At 39.6% G+C, this 25,401-nt stretch overlaps 1 protein-coding gene across 3 annotated transcripts in view; it reads right to left on the bottom strand.

The window, feature by feature from the left end:
- Nucleotides 1-25,401, bottom strand: part of ADD3 (adducin 3) — a 91,336-nt gene that overhangs the window by 11,430 nt on the left and 54,505 nt on the right. For 2 of the 3 annotated variants that reach the window (XM_079313146.1, XM_079313144.1), the window contains exons 3-6: nucleotides 12,838-13,061; nucleotides 1,881-2,019; nucleotides 335-486; nucleotides 139-219 (exon numbers count right to left, since the gene is read on the bottom strand). In XM_079313146.1, coding sequence (XP_079169272.1) covers nucleotides 139-219; nucleotides 335-486; nucleotides 1,881-2,019; nucleotides 12,838-13,032 — 567 coding nt within the window. In that variant the 5' untranslated portion in view covers nucleotides 13,033-13,061. Of the gene's footprint in view, nucleotides 1-138; nucleotides 220-334; nucleotides 487-1,880; nucleotides 2,020-12,837; nucleotides 13,062-17,402; nucleotides 17,792-25,401 lie in introns of those variants that run through there. The other variant, XM_079313145.1, reaches the window with a different exon arrangement.

Here is a 25,401-nt window from a genome sequence, read left to right as displayed (position 1 = left end):
TCAGCTTTTCATCTGGTGGGTGAATATTAAAAACACCCAAACAACAGCATAATTACAGAAGTCCTTCTAAGGAACCACAAAAGTATTTTTAAAAACAGTATGAGCCCTGTTAGTTATTACAGCAGGTGAATCACATACCAAATTAGAAGCTGAAGCTTCAGAAAAGGACAGCCCTCTTGGAATGATTAGAATGTGGTCATGTTCTTTGCTTACTCTTACCTGCAAAGGAGACAGGAAATGGATTACTGACCTAATTTACATTAATCAAGGGGAAAATCATTTGAATGAACAGGTGAGATTCTAAATAAGTTTCTTTTTTCTCTAAAATACTTACTGTGATATAGGTATTTGGCAAATGAGCCCACCCAAACAAGTCAGCCAATCTATATAAACTGGCTAACTTGCATCGAGTAAGTTTTTCTCCCTTAACAAATGAGGAGGTATCTACCCCAGGTAGGTCATTGATGGGTGTAATCATTCCATGGCCTGAAAAATAGACAAAAATAGATGTTGGCCACTTGGACAATTAAATGTATTTCCAGTTATGTCATAGTTTTCCAGATGCAGAGTATTTAAGTGGCTAGCAAAGCAGTACTAGCATTTATGAGAGTGAATAAAGGTTTTCCTGAGCTGTCTCCTGAATCAATATCCTACATAGGACTGGAACTGTGCTTTAAAACATTTATCACCAATGAAGTATTTTTTACATGTTACTTTAAGGTTTTTTTGTCACAGGAGAAGACATTCCTTGTGGACTTCTGACAGCATCAAAACTAATTTGAAGAGATATCTCAGCCTTGGCAATTCAATTCAGTCCTTATGAAGAATTTATGATTAGTGCAAGAGTTCCCAAAACCTTAGACAGAAGGTATCACCTCTTAACAGAGAAATCACAAAATTTCTTTCTCTGACTTGTGACTACACAAATATATCCTTCTCCCCTCCATGAATGCATGATAGCCTTTTGACACCCCACAACCTTTGTTTAGAGGAAAAGTTTAGACCAAAAGAGGTAAAATCATTTTGGTTTTCAACAAAAGAAGTGTGCACTTTGAGGTCTGCCCCCACTGTCTCTGGCAAACCCAGCAGAGACAGGAGTGGGACACAGAGTCTCAGTAACCAACCAGAGATGTGAACATGAGGTTATTTGGGCTCTCTGCTCTCTTCCACTCATTTTGTTAAATAAACCCTGAAGTACCATTTTGGGACCAAATCTCCAAAGATGATGAATGCTGACAGCTGCCACTGTACTTCAGGCTTGTAAGCTCCCATATGATGTCCACCCACAGAACTTAAATTGACTTGAATGTCTCAGTGCTTCATGACTTGGAAAGAAGAACTTGGGTGTTAACTGCAAGATCCAAGTGACATCTTTGCAAGTAGAATGCAGACTAGAAGCTGTTCTTAACAGCTGTGGGAGCTGTTTATTTGATAATTCAGTTTGCCAGGGTATTCTCCCCACCTCAGAGTTGGGTTTTGGTTTTTTTTTTAGTAACAATTTATATGTAAGAGTAGAAAAAAAAGCAACTAAATGGTAATGTATTTCACATCTCAGTTTATACTCATGTTAAACTCCTAATAGTAACAGGGCACAACATTTAGTTCCTTACATCAGTTCAACTTTTATTAACAAATTATAGAATCACTGAGTTTGAGGATTCCAAGGATTTTGGCTATCATACAAGTCAAAGAATTTGAGAGAAAGAAGTCTAAAAAGGCAAATCAAGGCCACCATCTGCACTACTTCACAGCTGAAGAAAGCTCTGACAGAATTTTCATAAAAGGAAAGAGGAGATCCCAGCAATCCTAAGATCCTAAGCCCCGGTAACAATTAAAAAAAAAAAAAAAAAAAAGGAGCAGTTTATGTTTAATTCACTTACTGAGTGGAGATGAGGAAAAACCTGTAAAAGTGCTTGCTGTAATGTATTCAGCAATCTGCTGTAATGCAAGCAGTCCAGTGGGGTTATTGCCCTTCTTCATCTGTTCTTGAATAAGGCATTCCAGATCTTCTCTAAAAGCCTGTAGAAACATTTGAGAATCATCAAGGAAACCTGGCCTTGATAATCTTATTTCAATTATAGGTGGGGCTCTGCCTCTTATTAATGTTACATGAAACTTCCCCATAGATTTTGTTTTTAGCTGTTTTAACTTTTCCAGAATTAATCATCTGACCTAAACTTTGTACTGGCAATTTGGGGGCCAGAAAGTAGGAGTTTGGTCACAGAGGATTTACTAATTCCCAGTACACGACAAGATAAAATGTATTTTAAAAAATTTATTACACCCATTTTTATCAGTAATAAAGTGTTGTCCATATTTTGGAAGAGATACTTGAAATTCAATCAGGATGTGTTGCTTTCTGTGCTGGATATTTTTTTTATAATGTAATCCCTCTGAAAACCCATTCAAATTTGATAAAGTTATAAACAACTGGAAAACTGGAGCTCATCCATGCTCAAGTAATATCACAGACATGCAAAAACTAGATAGAATGCTATCTTCTCTCTATTTCTTTTCTTCCCAAAAGGGAAAACCCCTTCCTTCTTTTTCTGAAGAAAGTGACTGCAAGCCCAAGAGATAAACTCTTGCAGAATATATCATGAAAAAGTTTTCACAGAATCAAATTTAATATACAATGCACTGTGGACAAAGCCTGTCCCTTTGAGATGATAAACAGATTATTCCCTGTCTACAAGAAACCCTTGTCCTAGGACCACTGCAGTCCTGACATTTCTAGACTAAGTAAATTCTGTTCCTTCAAACTTACAGGTTACATTTTCTAGCCCTCACATTACTTCTTGGCAGCATCTTGCAGCTTTTCCCCAAACTCACAGTACCCAAACCTGCACACAACATGAGCTGAGGTAGATTGAGAACACTCCTCCTGGGTCCTTCCAAAAAGATATTTGGTGTCTTTATCATGCAGCTGGCTCCTATTATAACTCCAGACTATTCCCTGTAAGTAATTGCTCCTTTCAGTTTGCCTTCCTTGGCAGAGCACTTGCTCTCATTTAAAGAAAGAAAACAGTTCTGTATGACAAATGTAATTTCTTCACTGAATTTTAACTCAGTTCTTCAAAACACCCACTCTGTTGGAAAATGCACCAATCTCCTGGGTCTGTTCACCAACAGGTTTTGATTAGGAAGAGAGAGTGTTCCTGAACCCCACAAAGACATCCTCAGGACTCTACTTGACACAGCCTCCTCAGCTAGACAGCTGAGCATCCATGACTACTAATTACCAACTTTTCAGACACCCACAATCTCCTTTGAATAATTTTGTCAGGATCATGGCCATACCTGAGACTTGCCACATTTCCATAAGTAAACTCTCTAAAAATTCCCACTGACTGACTCTGAATGGATCTGTTGCACAGATCTCTCTCCCAGTGCAGACCAGAATATTCATGTGGCATCCCCCAAACAGCTGAACAACCTCTCACCAGCCTGAAGATGCACAGGCAAAGTCAGATTTTTCTCTTTTGTGGCTGCTGTTGGTAAGGTCTGTGCAGCAGGAGAAAGGAGCAGATGAAGAAAAGGAAAAAAACCCAAAACCCATGGAATCCAGAGGGAAAAGGAACCTAACCAAGGGAAAAGAAGTGGAGGCCAGGGAGCAGTGGCCATAAACTGACACAAAGTTCCAGCTTAACATGAGGAAGAACTTTAGATCAAGGGTAGAAGAGCACTGGACCAGGCTACCCAGTTCTCTGCATTATATTAAATTATTCCTCCTCCAATCCAACAAGGACTATAGAAAAGATCTGCAAAAACATTAATAGTAAAGTCTTATTAGTCATATTCAGATTTCTGGGGATTTTTTTAAACCTGTTCAAGTAATGTTACCTCTACAGCAGAAAAAAAAAAAAGTAATATAATATATTCTGGGAAACTTTTGACAGAAGGATTCTTATTAGTTTATTACATATTATATTTTTCATTCTTCTGCTTTTTGGTCGTGTTTTTGTCATTCTTCTGAGCTTAATTTTGCACCTTAATGCTAACAGCAGTATGTTACACATTTGCTGAGACTACTAGGGATGAGGATTTAGTGCTGTATCAACAGCTTTATTGAACCAAACTAGCAGCTTGCCTTAAAAATAATCTTAGAAATAAGAGAAGATTGGTAAGAATCAGGAAAGTGGCAAATGTGGAGGTTTGGGATGAGCTGTAAAGCAGGTGAGAATATGGATGAAGTGCATAAAATAAAGTATGCAATTTATCCACATGCCAGTGCATAATGATGTTCTCTGGCAGCCTTCTGCCCATCACATGGATATCTATGAATATTTTAACACATTTCTTTCACTGTTACAGACCTTTGAAACTTGGAACTGCATGTCCTTAAGTAACCACCCCACATGTGCTAACACAACCTTCTATTTCTGGTAATTCCAGCAGGCTCCTATGAAGGGCACCACCTCCTTGTGGTCAGCAATTTACCTTTAGTAAGAGCCATTAAATGAATGATATTTATTGGATATTTATTTCACTGCACAAGACTGATTTCTGTAGAACCACTAGCTTGCAGGTCTCTGATTCTGGGATCTGACCAGAGCAACAGGAGCCTGCTTCTGAAAACCTAACTAGAGCCTGGAGACCAAGGGGTTTGGTTTTGCTTTAATTCATGAGATTGTAATATATTTATATATGTGTGGAATTACACTGCCCACAAATGACCAAGCAAAAGTCATACAAGTAGGTCATACTGGAGAGAGATGCTTTCAAAGAGATGACAAACATGCTGCTCTGGCACAAAGCAGATATTTTTCAAGCTGAAAGGTCACTGTAATTTTAGATGTAGTATTTGACAAGAAAATGCTGACAAAGGAAAAACTGTACTGTCAGATGAATGAAAAATGATGTTATTCAACTGTATGCTCAGCATTGCTCAATCAAGGGAAAGTGTCAGCCCTCAGATTTAGGAGGTTCTTTCAGTACATGTGCATTGTTTTGTTTGTTTGAAACCACAATAACTTTAGACATGAGACACTAAGAGCAGTGCCTTTTTACAGTGGTACAAGTCCCAAAGTGAGTAGCACAGCAGTTCACAGCTGCCCATGATCCTGCCAACACAGCTGGACTCAGACACCTGTCTGTTTCTGCACACAGCAAGGATGTAACCTGCATAACCCATCCCTCCACAGATGGGAATCATATCCTGTTTGCACAAGCATCCTTCTGCCTTCAGGGACCTCACCTGCCCACCTGTGTCCCCCCTTGTTTGTGCTGAAACAGCACTTCAAGCATCAGACTGAAGGATTGCATAGGAAATATCCCATGGTATGAAAACTGGGCCCATAACAGCACTGGAAAGGAGGTTCAGACAAGATGCACTACCAAGAGGATGCTGAGTGGGGCTTTTATTTTAGACACCCAAGTGAGTAGCCTGAGCTGACCTTGGTAAAATGCAGGTTGCTGCTCTGCTTCCACCTCATCCACCTTCTGAGTACACTCCACCACATTGCTCTGAGACATGATTTCCCCACAACTCACCAGTAAAAACGAACAGGCAGCTCAGCCTGCTCCTAAAACTGTTTCCAGAATTTCATTCTTTCAAAATTGTACTTAGTATTTTACACCAGCTTAGACAGCCTTACATGCTACTGCACAGCTGTAGAACAGACACAGCTTTTCTTGATGGAGTCCTTAGTAGAATGATTAGGTCAAGCTCTTTCTAATATCATAAAATTACTTCTCCAGAACTATTTGCAATCATCTTCCAAACACACATCACAGAGTCAGGCAGTTTAGATGGAAAAATCTTTCAGCTTAGGTCTGCAGCAGTTCTCTGAAACTCAAGAGTGAAGTTAATAAGCTCAGTTCTGACTCATTTACTTCCATTTTCTTTCAGAAGTACAGTCTAAGTGTGAGCTGACTGTAAATTTGAGCTTTTAAGAATCAAAACAACATTTGTGTGTACCAGTTGACAACTAGTATTTTTCAGTCAACATATGCAGGAAGAACTAGAATAATCAACTTGCTAGAATAACCTTTTTTACATGGGTACACACATATACAGTGCAGAATAATGATGTTGCTAAAAAACTTGGTATTAATATCTTCATCTTGCTGAGCAGGTCTCTAAGGATGTTAAGAAGTACACAGGCTTCTAAGTATTTTGACTGTCTATGCTGTTTCTTTTTTGTTGACCACTGATTTCCACATGCATCCGAATCAAAAGAAGTAGAAATAAAATAATAAGCAAATAATAATGGTATACAAGTCATCTACAAATACTCCACACCACTGCAAGCCTTTAAGAGGAGAAAGCACATGCTCACATGAGGACTAATTACAGCAATGACCAAACAGTTTCACATCATTCTACAGGAAAGTAGCTAAAAAAGATGTGTGATGTCCCTACCTTTCACATCAGCACTGCTGTTAGCCTAAAAGCTGCCAGATAATACAAGAAACCCATCCAGCCATTTTCACTTTTGCCTGTTTCGATCAGGGTTTCTAATATCCTAAACCCATTTTAAAAAAGGGCATAATTCCACTTATCTAAATATGCCCACACAGAGTCTTTAAGCCAAATCTCCACCACCGAAGGAAAATTTCAAAACTTAACTGGTATTTTGTCTTTGAGAGCGAAGAGATGTTAATTTTGGTTCCTGTGCTGTAAACACAGCTGCCTGTGAGAGGAAGACCTTCACTGAAGCAGCCGACACTGCTCCCAACAGGCTCTTTCAGGACTGAAGTTTAGATACAAACAGCCCGTGCCCTAAGTGGAAAAGGGTGGAGCTGGCCACAAAAAAACCGCCAGTGAGCGAAGGCTGGCGGGGAGAAGATAAGAGTCACAAAAAGTGTTTGTCAATGCCATGGAACAGAACAAGGGGGATGGGGTTTCTGAGTTAAGACAAAAAGAAGCTGCCTCAGTAATAAGGATGGGCACTTAGCTGAAGTTACAATAATCTCTTCACTTGCACTGAAGGGTGAGGGTACCTGGGCTGGGTTAGTGGCTGGGCTGACAGCAAGGTGCTCCCCATGCTCAGCTCAGCCTGTGCCAGTTTTTCCGGCTCCTCTAACCTGGTGCACACTGGCTTTCCTCCATGAGCTGCAGCAGTGTTCACTCCTGTGATAAGCAGCCTAGAGATACCCCATGATTACAGCCAAACCTGAGGCACTGGACTCCTTTGCCAAGCCCATCTCCAGCACATCCAGCTCCCAGAGCCAGACAGTCACATAACTGCTGCTCTGCATGGGGGTCTGGATCCCTCCATTGTGTTCTCTTGTGGAGTAAAGCCATACCACAGATCTTGCTAAATGGAATGCAAATGAAATGTAACAAATGTAAATGGAATGTACAATGAAATGTAAAATGCTAGAAGAAATCAAATTTCAGCTCATCAGGGGTCTCAGGCATTTCTGAGCATAATTAACTGGGTTTTTCAGTAAGTGCAGGACTTGGAAGGGTGGGAGCACACACGGTGATGATGCAGTAGGAGGGATGGCAGAGCTCTTGCAGGGTGTTCTGCATGCACATGCTCTTGCAGACAAGGAGAAGAGTCAGCAGTCATGGCTTTCCAAGGTTTTCCAAACGTATCTGTTGCCATTTACATCAAATGAAAAAAACCCACAGTTCAAACGAAGTGGAAAGGAGCAACATGGAAATAGAGGGGAGTGAAAGGTAAGCCAGCTTTATGGCAAGCAAGCAGGGAAATTCTCATGACATGCACTTGTGGTGCAGGACATTGGTGAGAATTTACAGTGCACCATTGCAGCTACAGAAATGACAGCTCTGCAGTGAGATTTCTTGGGTCCTCACAGAGATCTAGAGATGGCCTCGATTTGAGACACGTTGCCCTGACCACAAATTCCCTCTCACTTAAAATGTTTTCACAGTGCACAGGGGATCTTTAAGGGACATTTTGTAGTATGTCTTCAATGACTTGTCAAGTTGAGCTCTTGCCTCTGGATGAACAAAATGCTGCACAGGTTGTATGATGAAAGCATGCAGTTAAATAAGCTATTGCAGTGGGAGGAGAGTCATGACTTCCCAGCAGGATATCAGGAAAATGCCAGAGAAGACAAAAGCCAGAGCAGGGAGATGCAAGGCAAGAGGACTGCCCAGTGTGGAGGTCCTCAGGTGATATAAGAGGTTGACTCCTTTGTGGCCAAGGGTGAGACTTCTGAAGGATGTGAAAGGCTTTTGAACTTCTGAGAAAAGAGCACCTGAAGCCAAAAGTTATGAGGAACTGAAAGGCTTTGATACTTATAAGAAAATAAACTGCCCCAAAAGGGAGTGGTATTGCAAAAATCCTGGATGTTCACTCAATACAAAATAAAGTAAGCTAAATAACTGCAAAAGCTGGGGAAAAAAATAAATTAAATCATCCTTCATCTCTGTCCTGATGGTTTGAAAATAACATATCCAGGAAAAAAAATCAAGTGTGGGTGGGATTGCTTGTTTTTGAGAAGAAAAATCTGCCTGCAAGCTGCAAGCTAAGGCAGACCTCTGAATAGAAGAGTTGCTAAGCTGTATAGTTATCTCCCCACTTTTTTGTTTTTGGGCAAGACCAGCTAGTGTGGGAGGCAGGGGGGTGTGTGCATGTGCAAGGCAGGAAGGGAGGCACAGTAGAGAAGTACATTTTTACCTCAGTATATCCCCCCAAAGTTTTGCAGTCTGAATAGCTTTACCTGAGCCTTCTTGAAATAGCAGTGTCAAGCCAGAGTGGCCCTGAACACCCTGCAGAGTCAGGATGGGTTGGTAGACACTCTCTAGATCCAGCATGAAATTAAAGTAAAGCCTGATGGGATCCTGCCAACACAGAGCTCAACTTAAGAAAACAACAAAGCCTGAGCTCCAAATAGCTGTGTTTTATATGTAAAAATGGCAAGCACACATCCAGTGGGTCTTAAGAAACCACACAAAACTTCACTAGTAAATTAAAAACATAAACTGGACATTTAAATTCCAACAACTGGGCATTTTTATGTTTACATAAATCAGCTGTCCAATTCATTGCTTCAGACACAACTTCTTCTTACATTAGAAAAAATAATGAAGTATATCTCATATATAAGCACATCTTTTGTACAAGAATGCATCCTCTCCAATTTTTACCCTTACCTGTAGCTTTCCTTCCAATGCACCAATACAGAGGGATGGAAGGTATTTCTCAGTGCAGTCTAAGCCTTGATCCTGATTTCCTGTCAGGTTACACACATTGTCCTGCTGGCTGAAGCCTGTAGTTAGTTTTTCTGCTGGGTGGTTAATGGTTTCTCATGGTCTCACTGCACTGGAAGCAGTGTGGCACTGCTGCCTGCCTGCAGAAACATCCAACACCTTCCCTGCTTCACAATGGCTGTGGGGATCTTCTCCCAGCCTGTATTTTCATTCAGCTTCTCATGCTGCACTGGCTGTTCAGTTTTCATAAACACCATAACTGCACAACCATAGCCTTTTTTTTTTTATGTGTTTTAAGAGTTTCTGGTTGCTGTGGTGACAGCATCAGAGAAATGCAAGAAGGAAATAAAGGCCAGAAAGACTTGTACACCACAAGTGAAATAAGGAGTTTGATGGTACAGAAAATACATTTTTGCTCTATAAAAGACATAGCTACTCTGTGTAGCAAGCAACATATGACTGTTTAGCATACAGACAGGACTGTTTTTAATTGCAGAGTTAAGTTGCAAAATATAAAAAACCACAAAACAACCAACCCATCTTTTCAGATTTTAGATATATTATAGGGCAAGCATCTTGGGCCCAATAAGCAATAAAACTAGTCCACTACATTAATGTAGTACTTTTCTTTAAAAATAACAACATATTACCTGAATCCTCTGAACCTGAATACATTACTAATATAAATCTCAATGGTTTTATGCTAAGATTGACCAGCAGTACTTCTGGATGTTATCAGGCTGCTCAGGCTCAGCTGATTTTAATTTCTTTCCACCTTTCTAACAGACACAGAACAGCAAACATGTTCAGTTTATCAGATGCTCAGGGTCTACATGCAGTATTAGGCAAGCACATCTGAGAACTCACCTATAATGTCAGGACATTCTCCATGGGCAATGGTCAGAAAACAACTGTGATTTGTTTAAGGTTTATTATGAACAGACTCCAAGACATTAGCAAACAGCAGATGTAATGGAAATAGCTTTTCAGTAGCTTTTAAATTATTTAATTTAGGAAAGGGAAATTGCACATCAGAGAGGAGTAGTCAGATTGCACACTAGTATGGGCACTAAGCAGCACATCAGAGAGATGCAGCAGCTTGATGTCTGAAGATGTCTGGTCAGGCCTGCAGCCCATACAATAACATGCACTGAATAAAATATACTGTGGTATATACTGAAATATATTCTCTAATTTATTTTGTTGCTAAAGGATTTATATTTTCCTACTTGAAAGAAAAAAAGTTTGTTAATAAAACCAGATTAAATTCCTGCTATGTGGCAGTGATTAACCATTTAGTTTTGCACCTCTGCTCACAGAAAGTGCCTGTTCAAAGATCACCTCAAGTCCATAACATGCTCGTATACTTTTAAGACAGTTACTATCTACAGTTACTACAGTTACTAGATACACTTCACATTTACTAATACTTGCCAGAAGAGGAGTCACTGACTATTTCTTTGATCTGAATGCATTTATCAAGGCTTAGTGAAGATACACATTTATATATCTAAGACTGGGTGAAGATTTACTAGCAAAGCAAGTTCTTCCTTGAACTGTGTCTCATAATTCCTCTTCTTCTAAACACCTTCAAACTATATTCTCTCTGTCAAGTGGAATATTCCAGAAAAGCATCTAAGTTCTATGAAAATATGTAACACAATGTAATTCTGCAGCTATAAAACAAGAACACTATGGATAATAGTCATCAATTCAATCCTGAACCTGTGTTACACAGGCTAGTAACAGGACTAATACTTCATGGCCATTGTGTGATGAATTCTAAATTCAAGGGAACAAGGTAAAAGTTTTCTGTCCTGAGTCCCAGAAGCAGTATGGCACATAGCAGCTGGAGCCTGGGAAAAATACTGCACCTTTCACCCCCAAATAAATTATGAAATTTACTTGATGGACATTTGGTCACAGATACCGTATAAAAATGCTTTCATTTCCTTGCGTGAGAAATCACAGCAGAGTTCCTCTAAAATTTCTGTATCAGGAAAAGGGAGGATAAAAGGAGATACTTGAGGGGAAGTGGGAGCTCAGACAACTCCTCTTCGTGCCTGATCCCACACTCAGCTCCCACTCTAAGCCAAGCAGGCAGCAAGCCCCTGGCTTATTTGGACAACTGTTCCCTTACACAACAAAAACTTGCAAATTATTGGCAGCTCTGAACAGTCACTTTCTAAAAAGTGCTGGGCTCAGCTTCTCTTGCAGCAGGACATTGAGAGCAGCCCAGCAGCTCCCTGTCCCACAACCTTCTGTTAAAACAGCAGCCTAAACTCAGGGGTTCATACCCCTCTTCACATCCCTTCCTAAAATCTGCATGCTGACACTGCATCTACTAAAAAAACCACCACAGAGCCTGCAGCAAAGGGACATTAATTACATCTGGCAGACTTGGCAAAAGATGCCCCAAAATGTTAATGAAATAGTTACACTCATCAGATTCAATACTGTCATCAAAAGGACCAAAAAAACACCCTTACATACAAAATCAAATGATCTCTCCAATTTATTTTTATCTGTTAGGCTAAAGATTAAGTCTTTCTGTGAGTCCTGGCTACTCATAATGTGAGTATTTTAACAAGAATGAGTAGACTCCGATCACATTTTACAATTGAGTATTTAACATAAAATTATTATGATTAAAACATTATGCAGTACCTCCTAAGAGTATTTTTCTTATGAAAGAGCCTGGCTACAAACCCAAGCTTGCACAAATTGACTTGAAAAATAATAAATTCCTTAGTCAACAGGTTCACATTATACTCAAAGCAACACACAGATCCAAGAGACACTCCACGACAACACTTTAGCAAACAATCCTGTTATTCATGGATGACTATAATAGGGAGATTACTAACAGCTGTTTGCAATCTCTTTACATATGGAAAAGCTTCAAAAAATTACAGAAGCACCCCAATTTACAGAGAAACTGAAGACAGAAGAAGCTGTAAAGCTGCTTAGCCCCTTCCCAGTCCCATTATCCTCAATACTCTCATGTACACACAGATACCCCTAAAGGATCATTCCACTGGCCTTATTGACTCCCTATGGCTTCAAAGTACTCAAGGCAACAGTGTTACTTTCCAATGTATTCATCAGGTTAAACTCAAAGAACACAGGTATTAAAATATAAATTAAAACTACTACAAATGTGGTTCAATAGATTGAATATTTTTGTTTGTATTCTACACAAGTATTGAACTTACACAAGCAGTAGATGAGCACTTATATGGCCAAGTTGGGGAATGATCACCCTCAAGGACATAAAAAGAACATAGTCTAGCTTTTAAATAAACTTAGCCCAATTATAAACGTTAATTAAAGCATTCCTGATGCAAATGATAGGTTAATATTCAAACCCAGAAAGCAGAACACCACGTAATGCCCTAATTTGTTCCTATTTGACCAGTGACTCCTCCACTCTCTTCCTTGCCCCTAAGTTTTAATTAGGAACCCTGCAGCCAGCCACATCTTTCTGTAACAATGCAATGAATCATAAGAATATAAAAGTATCAGAAGAAAAAAACAACACAATAAAGGCTGCTTGTCCACAGACAAAATGCTACACCAACAGAAACTGGATAATCTGTTCAGTGACTTCTCTTAGAAGACGGTCCAGAGATACTCTATCTAGCTGTGACACAGATTCCTTTTTTTACAACAGCCTTTCCCTTTTACTCCCCTTGAGTGGCACTCACAGGGCTCTGCAGTATCTGGGTGACCCTCTTCCTCTGCTCCATCATATTGAAGTCCTGTCTCAGGTCAGGGGACATGTTTCTCTCCCGGATGTACTCGGGGTCGTTCTCGTTGATGCGATCGAAGTACCGCTCTTTGTGAGGCATCGTGGCTGGGGGAGGAGTAGTGATCACCACCTGGCTGGCATCAGCACTCATGCTTCAACACTGTGCAGGGAAGGCTTCCCCTGAAACAAAAGGAAAACAGGGAAAAATGTTACTTCAAAGGAGGGCAGTGCACGTAACTTCCAAGTCTGGACACAAATGATGGCCCTTCACATCTCTGTAGGTCATCTAAAATGAAAGGAGAACAAGTGAATAACTATCATAGTCAGAAAATTTAGGAAAGACTCTAGAAAAATGTTTAAAAAACATTAGTAAGTTATATGATAGTGCATAACCATCTTTATTCAAGGAAAAATAAAAAGCAAAAAGCATACAATTAGGAGTGACATTTGGAATGACCACTGTGCATTTTATGACAATCTTTCCTCTGTAATTTTACACTACACTTACCACCTCCCAAGGTTTTTATACAGCTTTTTTTTCTGAGCTGTTCAAGCTAACACCCAGAAGAGAAGGTCTGTTTAGTATCTGCTCAGAGCTCATCTCTCAAATTGAATGAAGAAATTCCTCAATTACAGCATTTTCAAAGCATCTCATAACCACAACTTAAAGACAAGGCTTCAGGACATTAAAAGACCACCAGGGAATTTCCACAGAGCTCCAGCTAGTGCCTGCTTTTTCATGAAACACTTGGAGACACTGAGGGAACTGCAGAGAAGGTTGTATGTTGGCCCATACAGAATTGAGGCCACATCTATGGCAAACAGCTGAGATTCAGCTTTTTGCCTTTTGTGTGCAATTGTATGCAAATATTCTCACTGAAGATCATTACATTAAGAAAAGGAAAAAAAGCCCAACAAAAATACTTTCATGTCTTGGTAGAAAGCTTAAAAATCTCATAAAAAATACCTGATAAGCATTCATAAACACAAACAGAACTGGATCAAAGGGAAAGAAGCAGACACCTGAATTTTCATATTAAGATTCAGACTCAAAAGCACACTCAGGAACACCATTCCTCAAAAGCTACTGAAGAGGGACAATGTCTCAAGTTTGAGGAACAAAGAGAAGCAGGATTTGAAGGACGAGATAAGTGTATTATGAAAATACATTTTAACATGCAAATATCTACAGTCAATAATAAATTTAATATAAAAATATTTGCATGCAAAAATATTTGGTATGTAAATTCACATCTTCAGAGGAAAAAAAAGCTCAAGTCAAGCATGGTTTGACATTCTGGTATCAGTGGATCAAAGTGTCCTTGCTCTGTGGCACAGTTCACCCATCCCTCGTTTGTGTCACTGCAATTACCATTTGAGGTATTCTGTGAGCAGGGAGCCAACATGGAGCATCCAAACTGCCTCCACTGTCATCTCATGTATTTCCCAGGTGAAACACTGGGAACCCCTGTCAAAACCACCTTCAGCAGCCCAAGCCTGCAGACCTTGTAACACCCTCTGCTGCTCAGCCACACCACGACCCAGGCTGGCAAGAGGATGCAAATTGGTTTGCAGCCAGTTTCCCACACTGATTCCCAAATAGCTTTGCTGACAGTGCAAGGGAGAGCAAAAGGATGAAATCCTGGGCCACTGCAGCCCTGCAACCAAGCATGAAACTCCAGACAGAAACCACCGACAGAGCTGGGAAAATACTAGCAGATAAGAGCCAAGAAAACTATGTTTATGACTTTCTTGTACACTACAGATAAAGATAAAATTTGGGATTGAGATGAAACACAAGAGCTTACTACAGGTTTAATTGTTTTGTTCCTCTTGCCTTTTTTTTTTTTTTTTTTTCTTCTGAGAGAGAGAAAAAGAAAACATCATCTGGGATGCAGCATTATCCAGCTGCACACACAGAGCTCCCAGGAGGTACCTGGCATGCTGGATAACATACCATGTTCTGGGATGTATAATTCACATCCTGGAGACAAGCTCCATGAACTCTGATGGCTTCATTCCAGAGGCTGTGGAAACACATTGGTGAGTTTTGCATTTGCTGCTGGGGTGCAATAGGAGTTCATTCAGCATTTGCTGACTGACCACTGGAAAGCCTGGAATGTGTGATCAGTTTGGGGATGCTGGGGAGAAAACAAGGGCTTTGCCTCAAGGAAGTGAGAGTTAGGGAAAAATCTGCTAGAAGCATGAAAGAAGCTTAAGTTCTTCTAAAGAATAAACTCTTGGGATGATGTCTGGGGATCTGACCACCACTCAGCATAGGAAAAATAATCTTATAAATGTACCTGTGTATTATGCCTTCCCTCCTCCACCTTGTGTGTACCTTCCCTGACCCCCCTGCATAAAATGGTGAGGTTTAAGGAGAAAACATAATACCATGAGATCATTGGCCAAATGCCACAAGGTATGAGAAACTCGAGACCAGATCTGTCAGCTTTCACTGCTCTCCATCTGTGTTGGGATAAGAGCCTCCATCTGAGCCAGAACAGACACCTTCCAGCACCTGCAGGTAACTAAAAACAGTCTAGAAATCCAGATAGCAAGAACCTTGCTTGAACTGGTGACCAGCTGTGACTCCTGCTCTTTTCCTCCTTCCCTGGAGTTGTCTTATCTGACCATTTATTTCCCTAAAACCTGAACTGTTAACCCCAAGTAGGAGACTTGCTCAGCTGCTGATCGACTCAGTTGGCTGGATCAACTACATGCATGTCTGAAATTCAAAACACATTTATTGTTATTATTATAGGTTTATAAGACATAATTAGTTCAAGTCCATTACTTTACAATTCATTCTTACAGCGATAGAAAAGCCCATTCAACTGTAAAAATGGCACAAATGTGACTGGCAATACCCAAAATCCACAAAAGAGATTTTTCTAATTGCCTTGGACTTTAGTTTTTCTTCTTTCCTTTCAGCCTGGTTTGTTACCTCCAGCCATTAAGATTACAACATTGAAGTCCTTGTAGTATAAAACCCCTCCATTACTGAACATAATATGGGTGTTGGGTCCAGTTGTTCTTATTAGGTCTGGTTCAATGCCCGCTCTGTTGGGCCCAGGCTGACTCTCATATAACCCCTACTGTTTCCTGGAAATTTTTCAAACAAATCAACCATTCTTTTATTATTTATTTGCGTATTTTGATTTTTTTTTTTTTAAAGAAAGAGAACATTTATTAAAAATGCCATCAGCTTTAGGGGAAGAAAAAATCAGTACCTCCTTCTCAGCACAGAATCAGCAATAAGACAAAAGCATTTACAGAAAATCCAGGTCTCAACATCTATAATTGTGATAGAGAACCCTCTCCCCCACCTTTCTTTTTGTGCGTGTGTGCTACTTGTGCCTGGAGAAGAAATCAGCTTTGCTGCAAGGCTACTTTTGGCTTCCACCCCCTCCAATGCTGTTTATGAAAGAAACTGAGGTACCACCTTCCTGAACAGTACTAGCTAACATTTCTCATGCATGCTCCAGAGAGGCTGCAGAGACTGAGGCACAGGTAGAAATGAGAACCCCTATAGCAGCAAGACTGTATCTCGAGTGGTCAGAATGGACAAACACACACACAGAAATCAAATATAAACTCAGATCTGATTCCATCCTGGTGAGAGCCATCACTCTTGGTCTGCTGAGGCATACATTCTAGCCCACATTTTGGCCTCACATGCACATGCTGACATACTAGAAAGAGATTCAAAGTTAAAGAAGAGCAGTTTTCCACACCTGGTTCAACTGCTCCAACATGGGGCCAAACTAAGAGCAGAAAGTCAGAATGGATAAATGTTTCTTACACAGAATCCTTATCTCCGCTGAAAATACTTTTAAGGACCTGTAAAACAAAAAGGCTCACAAGGTCTTGCTACAACGTAACTTGTTAATCTAACTCCACTTCCCCCTCCTAGTCCTGCCCTCCTGGTTCGTGCTGAACTGAATTCTGATACAAAAGAAAACAGGTCGTGTCCTCCCGCGCTTTGATGCCTTATATAGCTCATGGGTTTGGCTTCCATATCCTGTTCTGTATTTCATACCCGTAACTGGGCTTCACAGAGAAAGTAGAACATACCCCTCTGTCAGGGAGCTGTGCACCTCTCTACTAAGGAGCAAGGTTTAGTTAATGAAAGCTTCATTTTTTTTTTTTTTTTCCCAGGAACTCAGAACTGTTGATTTTAGGTTGCAACATTACATCCTGAGCATCCCCATCTGACACTTTGTAAAGTCTAACTACCCTGCTGTGCTGCTTTTATTGGAAAAACTATTTTGAATGTTAAATCACAAAAACAGCTCAAAAATAATAATGAGGTCAGAGAAATAAGAAGTACTAAAGTAACAAAAGTGCAGGAGACCAAATGTGAGGAAAATTTATATTGAGAAAGATCCCCCAGAAAGCACTGACTTGATATATTTATATCTTTCATAATGTACTGAATGAATATAAAAATAAATACCACCAGAGTAACAGAAAAGGGACCAAATTATTAGATCACCTAGCAACAGAACATTAACCTACCTTTTATGCTGATCTTTTCTGGCTGGTTTCAGACATCTCCATTTTCTCTATGCAGTGCAATCCATCTTACTGAGAGTTCCCAGTGCTGCAAGCCAGCAGCGTGTGCACGGCATCATTAACTGGTGCCACTGATTTGGGGTCTGAGCACTGGAGCTGGGCTCCCCCACACCACAGCAGCTCCCTGGCAGGAGCACACCCAGCCCTTCTGCTCCTGTGATTTCTCGCCTGCTTGTTTTTAAGAACAGTCTGCTCTTTCTCCCCTCCACCCCCCCTCCAATATCTTGTCTGCCAGGAGACTTGTTGGAAGCAAACTGGGCGTCTCTTGATCTCAGTTCCAGCCTCCCTGTGAAGCAGGTTCCAGTCTGAATCAAAGACTTGGCTTTAGCAAACACCGTCAGCGACGTACGTCAGCTGCCAGCACACACACACACACTTCAGGGGTATGGGGGATCCTTGAGAGGGACAGGGAAGTATGTGGGAGAACATGGACTGAGAAGAGGGTCACCAATGCTATTTTCTGCCACTAGAGAGTCAACTGCTCATCCTCCCTCCTACACATTGAAGTAATGGCACAGAAGTGAAGAATTGCAACTCTTTTAAGGAAAAAAAAAAAAAAGGATAAGTACCTCAAAATTAAATTTATTCTGAAATGGGAACATCAAATACCATAAATATCTGAGTTTATTTATTTTTTTTCCCCAAATCCTACAATGAATTTGGAATTTTCTTACTTTACACATTGTTCAGATGAGTAAGATGTGTGGTCAGACGATTGAATTTTCTGAACTCAATTTGTGGAACTGAAAATACCTAAATAGGCAATATTTATTCAAAATTTCATTAACTGATTTTACTGATATACAGAAATTCCTTACACTAGCACTCAAGACACCCTTAAATTGACAGAAATTAATTTGCAATTAATACTCCTCATAATGTCTCCTCCCAGTCTGCCCAGCCATTCAATCTTTCTCCTGTTATCACATACTCAGATTTATACCAGCAAATGCTTGTAAGGCGTTTTTTAAGTGGTTTTTTTTGTTTTAGTTTGGGTTTTTTTGTTGTTGTTGTTGTTTTTGGGTTTTGTTGTTGTTGTTGTTGTTTTTTACTTCTTAAAAAAAATTGATTAAGTTTCAACTGTGTCAGTTAGCCTGACAGTTAAATGCTTAACTACACAAATGTTTGTTCTGAAATAAAGATAATGATGATATAAGAGTATAATACCATTTCTTCCAGTAGCAATGCAGCCGTAAACAATTTGTCATACTACAGCCCAAACTGGTTACTAATCAAACAGTCTAATCCAGCACTGCATATTTAAGTGCTTTTAAAGAGAGCAAGCTAATAAAATTATCAGCTCTTTTCAGACACCACATTAAAGAGACTGTATGGCAGCAAGATATATCTTTCCTAAGAAATAAGCACTCAGGTGCATTTGAACCTTGTTTTTGTGTTGTTAAACATAAAGCATTATTTTTTCCTCAATTATATCATGCAATGTTAAAGTCAGCACAAATAGTCGAGCTATGCAACTCACACTTTACTTAGTGTAAACTGGAATTGAGCCAGACACACTTTATTGTCAAGCAGTGAGAACTAAGTGGGTTGCTGACAACCACACAGAATATGAGAATTTGAGGCCTCTAGCTTTACCTTTAACTGCAAGGGTGATGTTTTTTTCTTTGTTAAGGAAGGCTCCTTATAATGCACTCAGCCTGTAGCAGGTGCTGTCTGCACCTCCACATTTGCCAACGTTTTTCAGCACAAGCAGTCAGGAAAAAACTTCCGGAGCCCAGAATGCTGGTTTGATGTATCCAATATGCTCCACCACATGGCCATAAAAGCTATTTGCATGCATTGAGTCTCATAAATGAACTCGCATGCTTAACCCTGTAGACCCAAACTACTTGAATCATTCATACTTTGCTATTCCTTCACTGCTGCGTGAGTTTTTCATGTCAGTAAAGGGAGGGAACCCTTGATAAGCAAGTTATCCAGTCACCCTTTTCTAAAAGTCAGTATGATAAAACTGGTCTCAAAAGCACAACCCTGAGAGTTCAGCTCCAAGGTCCACCCTGCCCACTGGGGAACCTTGTGTGCCAAGGGAAGGCAGTACACCACTGGCATGTTGCCATCACTGCATTGTGTGACACCTGAGCAGTCAGCAATGATATGATTTCCTTGCTCCACTCCATGAAATGTTTTTCTTGTTTTACATGAAAACTGTTAAGATTGTGCAGACAATACGAACATTTTGAGATTATGATGTTCTGCACACAAAATATGCAAGTCAGATCAAACCCAGTCAAACAAGCAAACTGGTTACAGAAAAGTAGCAGAGGAGGAATCCAGAATTTGTTGGTGAAACAATTCATGCAGGTGACAAAAAAACCACCTTTTTTATTTTTAAAGACTCGCCTCTGCTTATCTACATAATCACTTGTACTTAAGTCACCTAAAAATATTTCACGAGTCAGTAGACAACAGAGAGCTAAATTAAAAGATTATGTTCTGGTAGCACTTATCCGTATTAAGCTGTGAAAGTAGGCACTAACATAACCCACACACAGAGACAATGGCTGAACAGTGTCCCTGTGTCTCTTGAAAATCATGAAACCTGGGTTCCTCCACAATATAAACTAAGAACTTCACTGTGAAAAAAAAAACCTGGAAAAGCTGATTGCAGTCACAACCTTCCATATTTCACAACACTTGTCCTCTCCATCTCCTGCAAACTCTCCAGCTTCCTCTGGTGACCTTTTTCTTGGGCTGTCCCTGACCTGCACAGATGCAGGGGAAAACAATTCTTCTTTATATGCAGACCTACATAAGGTTATGGAGTAGAAGAAACAAGCTAACTTACTAACTGCTAGATAAATCAGCTAACTTGCTAATTGTCTGTTATGTAAACACTTTTAAAAAAATCCATTGACTCACATAAACCTGGACAGAGCCATCTGGAGTAACAAGGACTACTCCCAGCAACCTGCAGGAGCCCTCCTGTGTCACTGGGTACAAAGTGTGACATTGGAGAGCAGGGAAACCTCTCATCAATCCCAGGGCACTTGAAAAGTCTCTGTGATTTATGAGTGTTTGATTATCCAGAGAAATGCCATGGCCAAAGCAGATGCCCCCTGAGTTTTGCTGGAGGGTCAGAGGCTGTGATGGTGGGCAATCCAGATGATCGACACAAGGCAACTGATGGATTTTACAAATATTTACATGAACAACTGATCTTGTGCATGGCAGCACGCAGTCAAATCTTTTTATAGCCCAAACCCCTGGGGTTCCTCTCTCTTCACATCAAATCCTGACCTTTAGCACCACTGAGAGCTCAGTGTAGACCCCATTTAAGACCACCACCATGCACTGACCACAGAGAATTGCAGCTCAATCCTCCGTAACTCACAAGTGAGCACTGGCCAACAGCTAATCTCAGTAGGACAATTGCAACTGGAAACTTGAGGAGAAGATGAAACTGTGCCAGGTCTTCGATCATACAGTCTTCAGGACAAATTGTATCTTTATTAATATTATGCACCACACCCTACACAACTCTCCCCAGTTCATCTTGGGATCTGTGAATCACTCTGCCATAAATTTTATATGATAACGTAAGTCACATTAATATACCAGTATCAGCTTGACTGTGTCAAAATAAGTTGGCTAGCCTCTCAAAAAAGGAGTTTTAACATTTTACTGACTTATACATCATTCTCACATTAAACAGAAAACATGAGCATTTCAAAATAACTGATTTATGATAGCTATAGTTAAAAACTCGAAATATTTTAGATAAAACAACACAACTATATATAGATTTCACATTTGAAAAAAAGAGAATCTCTTTTTTTACCCCATTCAAGACTCCAAGACTTTATTTTTTCTCCATTACCAAAGTCAGTTTTGCCTTAGCATATGGGACAATTTAACAATTTAATGGGAAAAGTTAACAAACACACAATTTGATGGAGGTTATATTATAGTTGCATCCCTAATACTTACAAAATCATTGTCTGTAGAGGACTTAATTTACAAGTACCTCATGCTACAATTTTTCATTTTTTCTCGACTGCCTTGAGGCAATCCTGCCTTTCCCAGTGTATGTGTTTCAGTCCCCCATCTCTGAAAATACCATTCCCTAATTGTGCTAAGCACATCTCTCCATGAACCTTCAGTCAACAGTGGTTACACAAAAGCATCAGGGTTAAAAATAATCTGGGGGAGGAGAGCAGAGGAAAGTGTGGAGCAGAGTAGGGCCACAAGGGCCTAGCCAACCTACTCAAAAGTTCAAAAGGCAGCTACTTTATTAGCTGCAGCATTAATTATAATTCCAGTGAAATCCCTTGGATTTACAGAAGTGAGAAACACGTTTTTGGTTAATATTGTCTTCAGCTTGCTTGAAAATCATTAAACACCACCCACAACAAACTACCCAACTAACATATGCAAAAAGTTTCATTTGCTTTCAAAGTTTAACCTATATCAATATTCACATCAATCTCAATTGACTTGGCCTGAATTTGACCTGCTTCTTGTCTCTGCCACCTTTTGCTTATGGTATTGGAAAAATAAATTGAATTTAGAGAGCCAAAGGTCTTCTACACCTTCAGACATGAAAAACTATTCCCCTGAATCTCAAGCAAACCCAGCTGATGGCAGAGGGTCACTTTGGACTTAACCACAGCACTGAAAAAAGGAGATGTGCCCAGAGCAGCAGCCAGCACATGTCTGAGGAAGAGCTGAAGATTTACTAACAAAAGTAAGCCACACAGTGAGGGGTAGGGTGAGTCAGCATCAAGCCTGGTAGTAAGAGCAATATTTTAAAAGTCAAAAGCAGAATATATAAATATTTAATAATTAGGTTACTATTATTTTCCAGTGCAAGCAAACAATTATCTACTGTTATCCCATAATTCTCCTTGTCCATCATTGCCTGTAAGCCTGGAAACTCAGATACAATACAAGACACTCCACAAAAACTACTCTGGTACTACAAAGCATGGATGCATCCTGGAATGCTACACAAAATCATGGGGACTTACACATCTGTGATTGTTCCTAGAATGGAAAACCTGCTGACACTAAACACTTGTCCTACAGATTTAAACCATCCTCCTTTTTGCTCTCAGTTGCATGAATATTTCATGTCTGAAGAGGAGATGGTCCAATGAACTGAGAACAGAACTTCCCAGCAGCCAAGGTGCTACAAGCAACCACCCACCCCAGACTGCTTCAGATGACACTCACTTTATACTACAGCACTGTAATAATTCTTCCAGTTTTGACTTCTGCTGGCTTTTTTTTTGTTTCTAATTTCAAGAATATTCTGAAATCAACAAATAGATGGATCTGACTCCCATATAAACTTACAAAATAGCATAAATAAATAAAATGTCTTTTAGATAAAACTAAATACCTAAGAGCAATTTTATTTGAATTTCCAAAGCTCATTACTAAACTTGACCTGAAAATGCTATCTGCTTGTTTGCATTTAAACCTGTGTATGTTTATACTGGGTAGAAATATCTGATGTTATCCATGGGCTGAAGTTCAGAGCCTGAAATGTAGAGGCTCTTCTCTCAATTCTAAGAATTAAAGGCAACAAATTTAAAACTCTATGAGTGATTTTTAGAAAAATGACATTATGTTCTGAGCTTTGGTGATACTTTTTTTCCTGAATATTTGAATAAGTGATGGACAACATCCATCACCTTATACCATTAGAAAATCATTGATGACACAGAAAAATGTCAGAGGATATGGAGATTACATCTGCTTGATGAATAAAGGTAAGTACCATCTTTTCTAGATCTTTCAGTTTGGGTATTTTTTCACTTTTGTGTCGTGCGTTTTGTGGGGTTTTTTATAAACATCTGTAAAACCTAACACTGTTCAAAGAATTAAATATCTCTATGCAAGAACATGCCCAAAATCAACCACAAAACTTGATTAATAAAGTGCTGAATAGTAGGTGATTAGATGCTTGCCAAGGGCTCCTTCATGACAGCTCTCCCAGACGTGCTGGAATGCTGCAGAGGACAACACTGACCCAGGGCAGCCAGGGCTCTGCCTTAACCACAGCAGGGATGAGGAGGAACCACATCTTTGTTTTTTGGAATCCATTTTTTAATCCAAAGAGGAAAAAGGAATCTGAGGACTAATCTGGTCTCAGGAGTTTGATCTCAAAGGTTTTTGGAAGAGTAGTAGTAGGTGCTGCTGTTAGAGTTGGGCAGTACTTAGATTTATTTTTTCCTGTAAGATGCATTCCTTCAACTTGCTAATTTCTTGCATCACTTTGGGCAGGGAGATAACTGGATTTCTATTTTATTTTTAATTACTGAGTGATGCTTCCAGTGTGTATTCAAACAAGCATGTAAGATGTCATTTGTGGGTTGTTGTGGGTTTATAATTTTGTTCTTTTTAATTCTCTGGCAAATTGCTAAGGAATTTTGATTTTGGCCTGCCTCATCAGTACATTTTTTTTCTCTGTGATAAATTATCAAAACTAATCAAAGTTTGTACTGCAAAGCAGCCAGTATAATGTTATGAAAGCATGCAAAATTTTGTGTTAGATGAAGAGACTTTTTCCTGAGACTTCTGGCTTCAAACTCAGAAAAGTGAAATTCATAATGAGAAACACTCCTACCTTGCACACAACCCCTGCCTCTCAGAGAGTGCAATTATACAAGTATGCTGGGTGAAATGTAAAGAAAGGTTTTCATTACATCTATCTGTGTTCATTTCCATGTTGTTTGTAACTGTGTGATACTGGACTGGAAGACCAGTGGTTTCTAGAAGACTAAAATGGATGGTTTATTTTTTTGAAGTTATTTTTAACTGTCACATTCAGGAGGAACTGGATATGAAGCCTTTAATAATGATACATCTGATATATAAATAGGAAAACATGAGAAATAAGTAAACAAACAAAGCTATCCCTTCCTGGCTGCTCCTGGCATGGTGCAGCAGGTCATGGGCATGCCTGGCTGTCCAAAAGTAAATCAGCAGCCATCCTGAGCTAACTGCACATTCCACCTTTTCATTCTCTGTTAGAAACTATCACCCACAACAATAAGTTCTCCAAGGAGGCTATTTCATTCTTGCATCCACAAAAAGTAATTACTAAATGCTGCCTTGTGTAATTATGACAGCACTTTCACAAGCTCAGAAACGCAATGCCTTCATTTTACTTGTCCATTTAAGATCATAATATTTTATACACCAAAAAGGTTTTCGTCCTTTTTGCAGCAAAGTATGTTTTAGTCTTTAAAAATGAGAACCTAAATTGTCTCTTGATTATGCCAACCTGTGATCAAGTTTAATTAATTATCTACACTTAACCTGGACTTGTTTTTAGTCAGTATCCTACAATCAGATGGACTGAGCAACTTATACTTCAAGTACTGAGGATGCTGCTTAGCATCACAATCCTACATCTTTAACCAGATATCAATTTCTGTAAAGCACAAGCAAATTCTGTTTTTACCTTTGTACCAAGTTTGGCTTAAAGTAACCAACAGATTGAAAAGTTAAATGGCAGGAATGAATATGTGCACAGTGTGATCAGGTAAGATCCCATTTTCACAGAGCAGCAGGTGAACAAACAGTACCTGGAGCTGTCTCTGACCTGCAGCATGATCCCAGACATAGGTTTAAAATAACTTCCCATGATAATTAAGCTGAAGCTGTGAACAAGCATAATTTTGCTAACATGGACAATCAAAGGGGAACTTGAATAATCCCATTGAAGAGCCAATAATTTTCTTTTTTCTTAATAAGTAGTATTTGTGCCCATGGTGGCAGTGCTTCCTGAAACATGAACAAAGCAATAGGTATGTTTGGAAATTTAAATTTGTAGGATAAATTTAAAAACAGAGCGAACCCTCAAAGCATACTAAAGGCCAGTGTTAAAATGGGTATCTATAAATAGCATAAGTTCATAGTTCTGAGAGGAAACCAGCATTCAAAATTCCCCAAGTGCCTGTGAGCAATGACC

Source organism: Erithacus rubecula, assembly GCF_903797595.1.
Source record: "Erithacus rubecula genome assembly, chromosome: 9".
In the NCBI taxonomy this organism is placed as follows: domain Eukaryota; kingdom Metazoa; phylum Chordata; class Aves; order Passeriformes; family Muscicapidae; genus Erithacus; species Erithacus rubecula.
The sequence above is the reverse complement of the archived record's forward strand: the minus strand, read 5'-3'. Positions and strand labels throughout refer to the sequence as shown.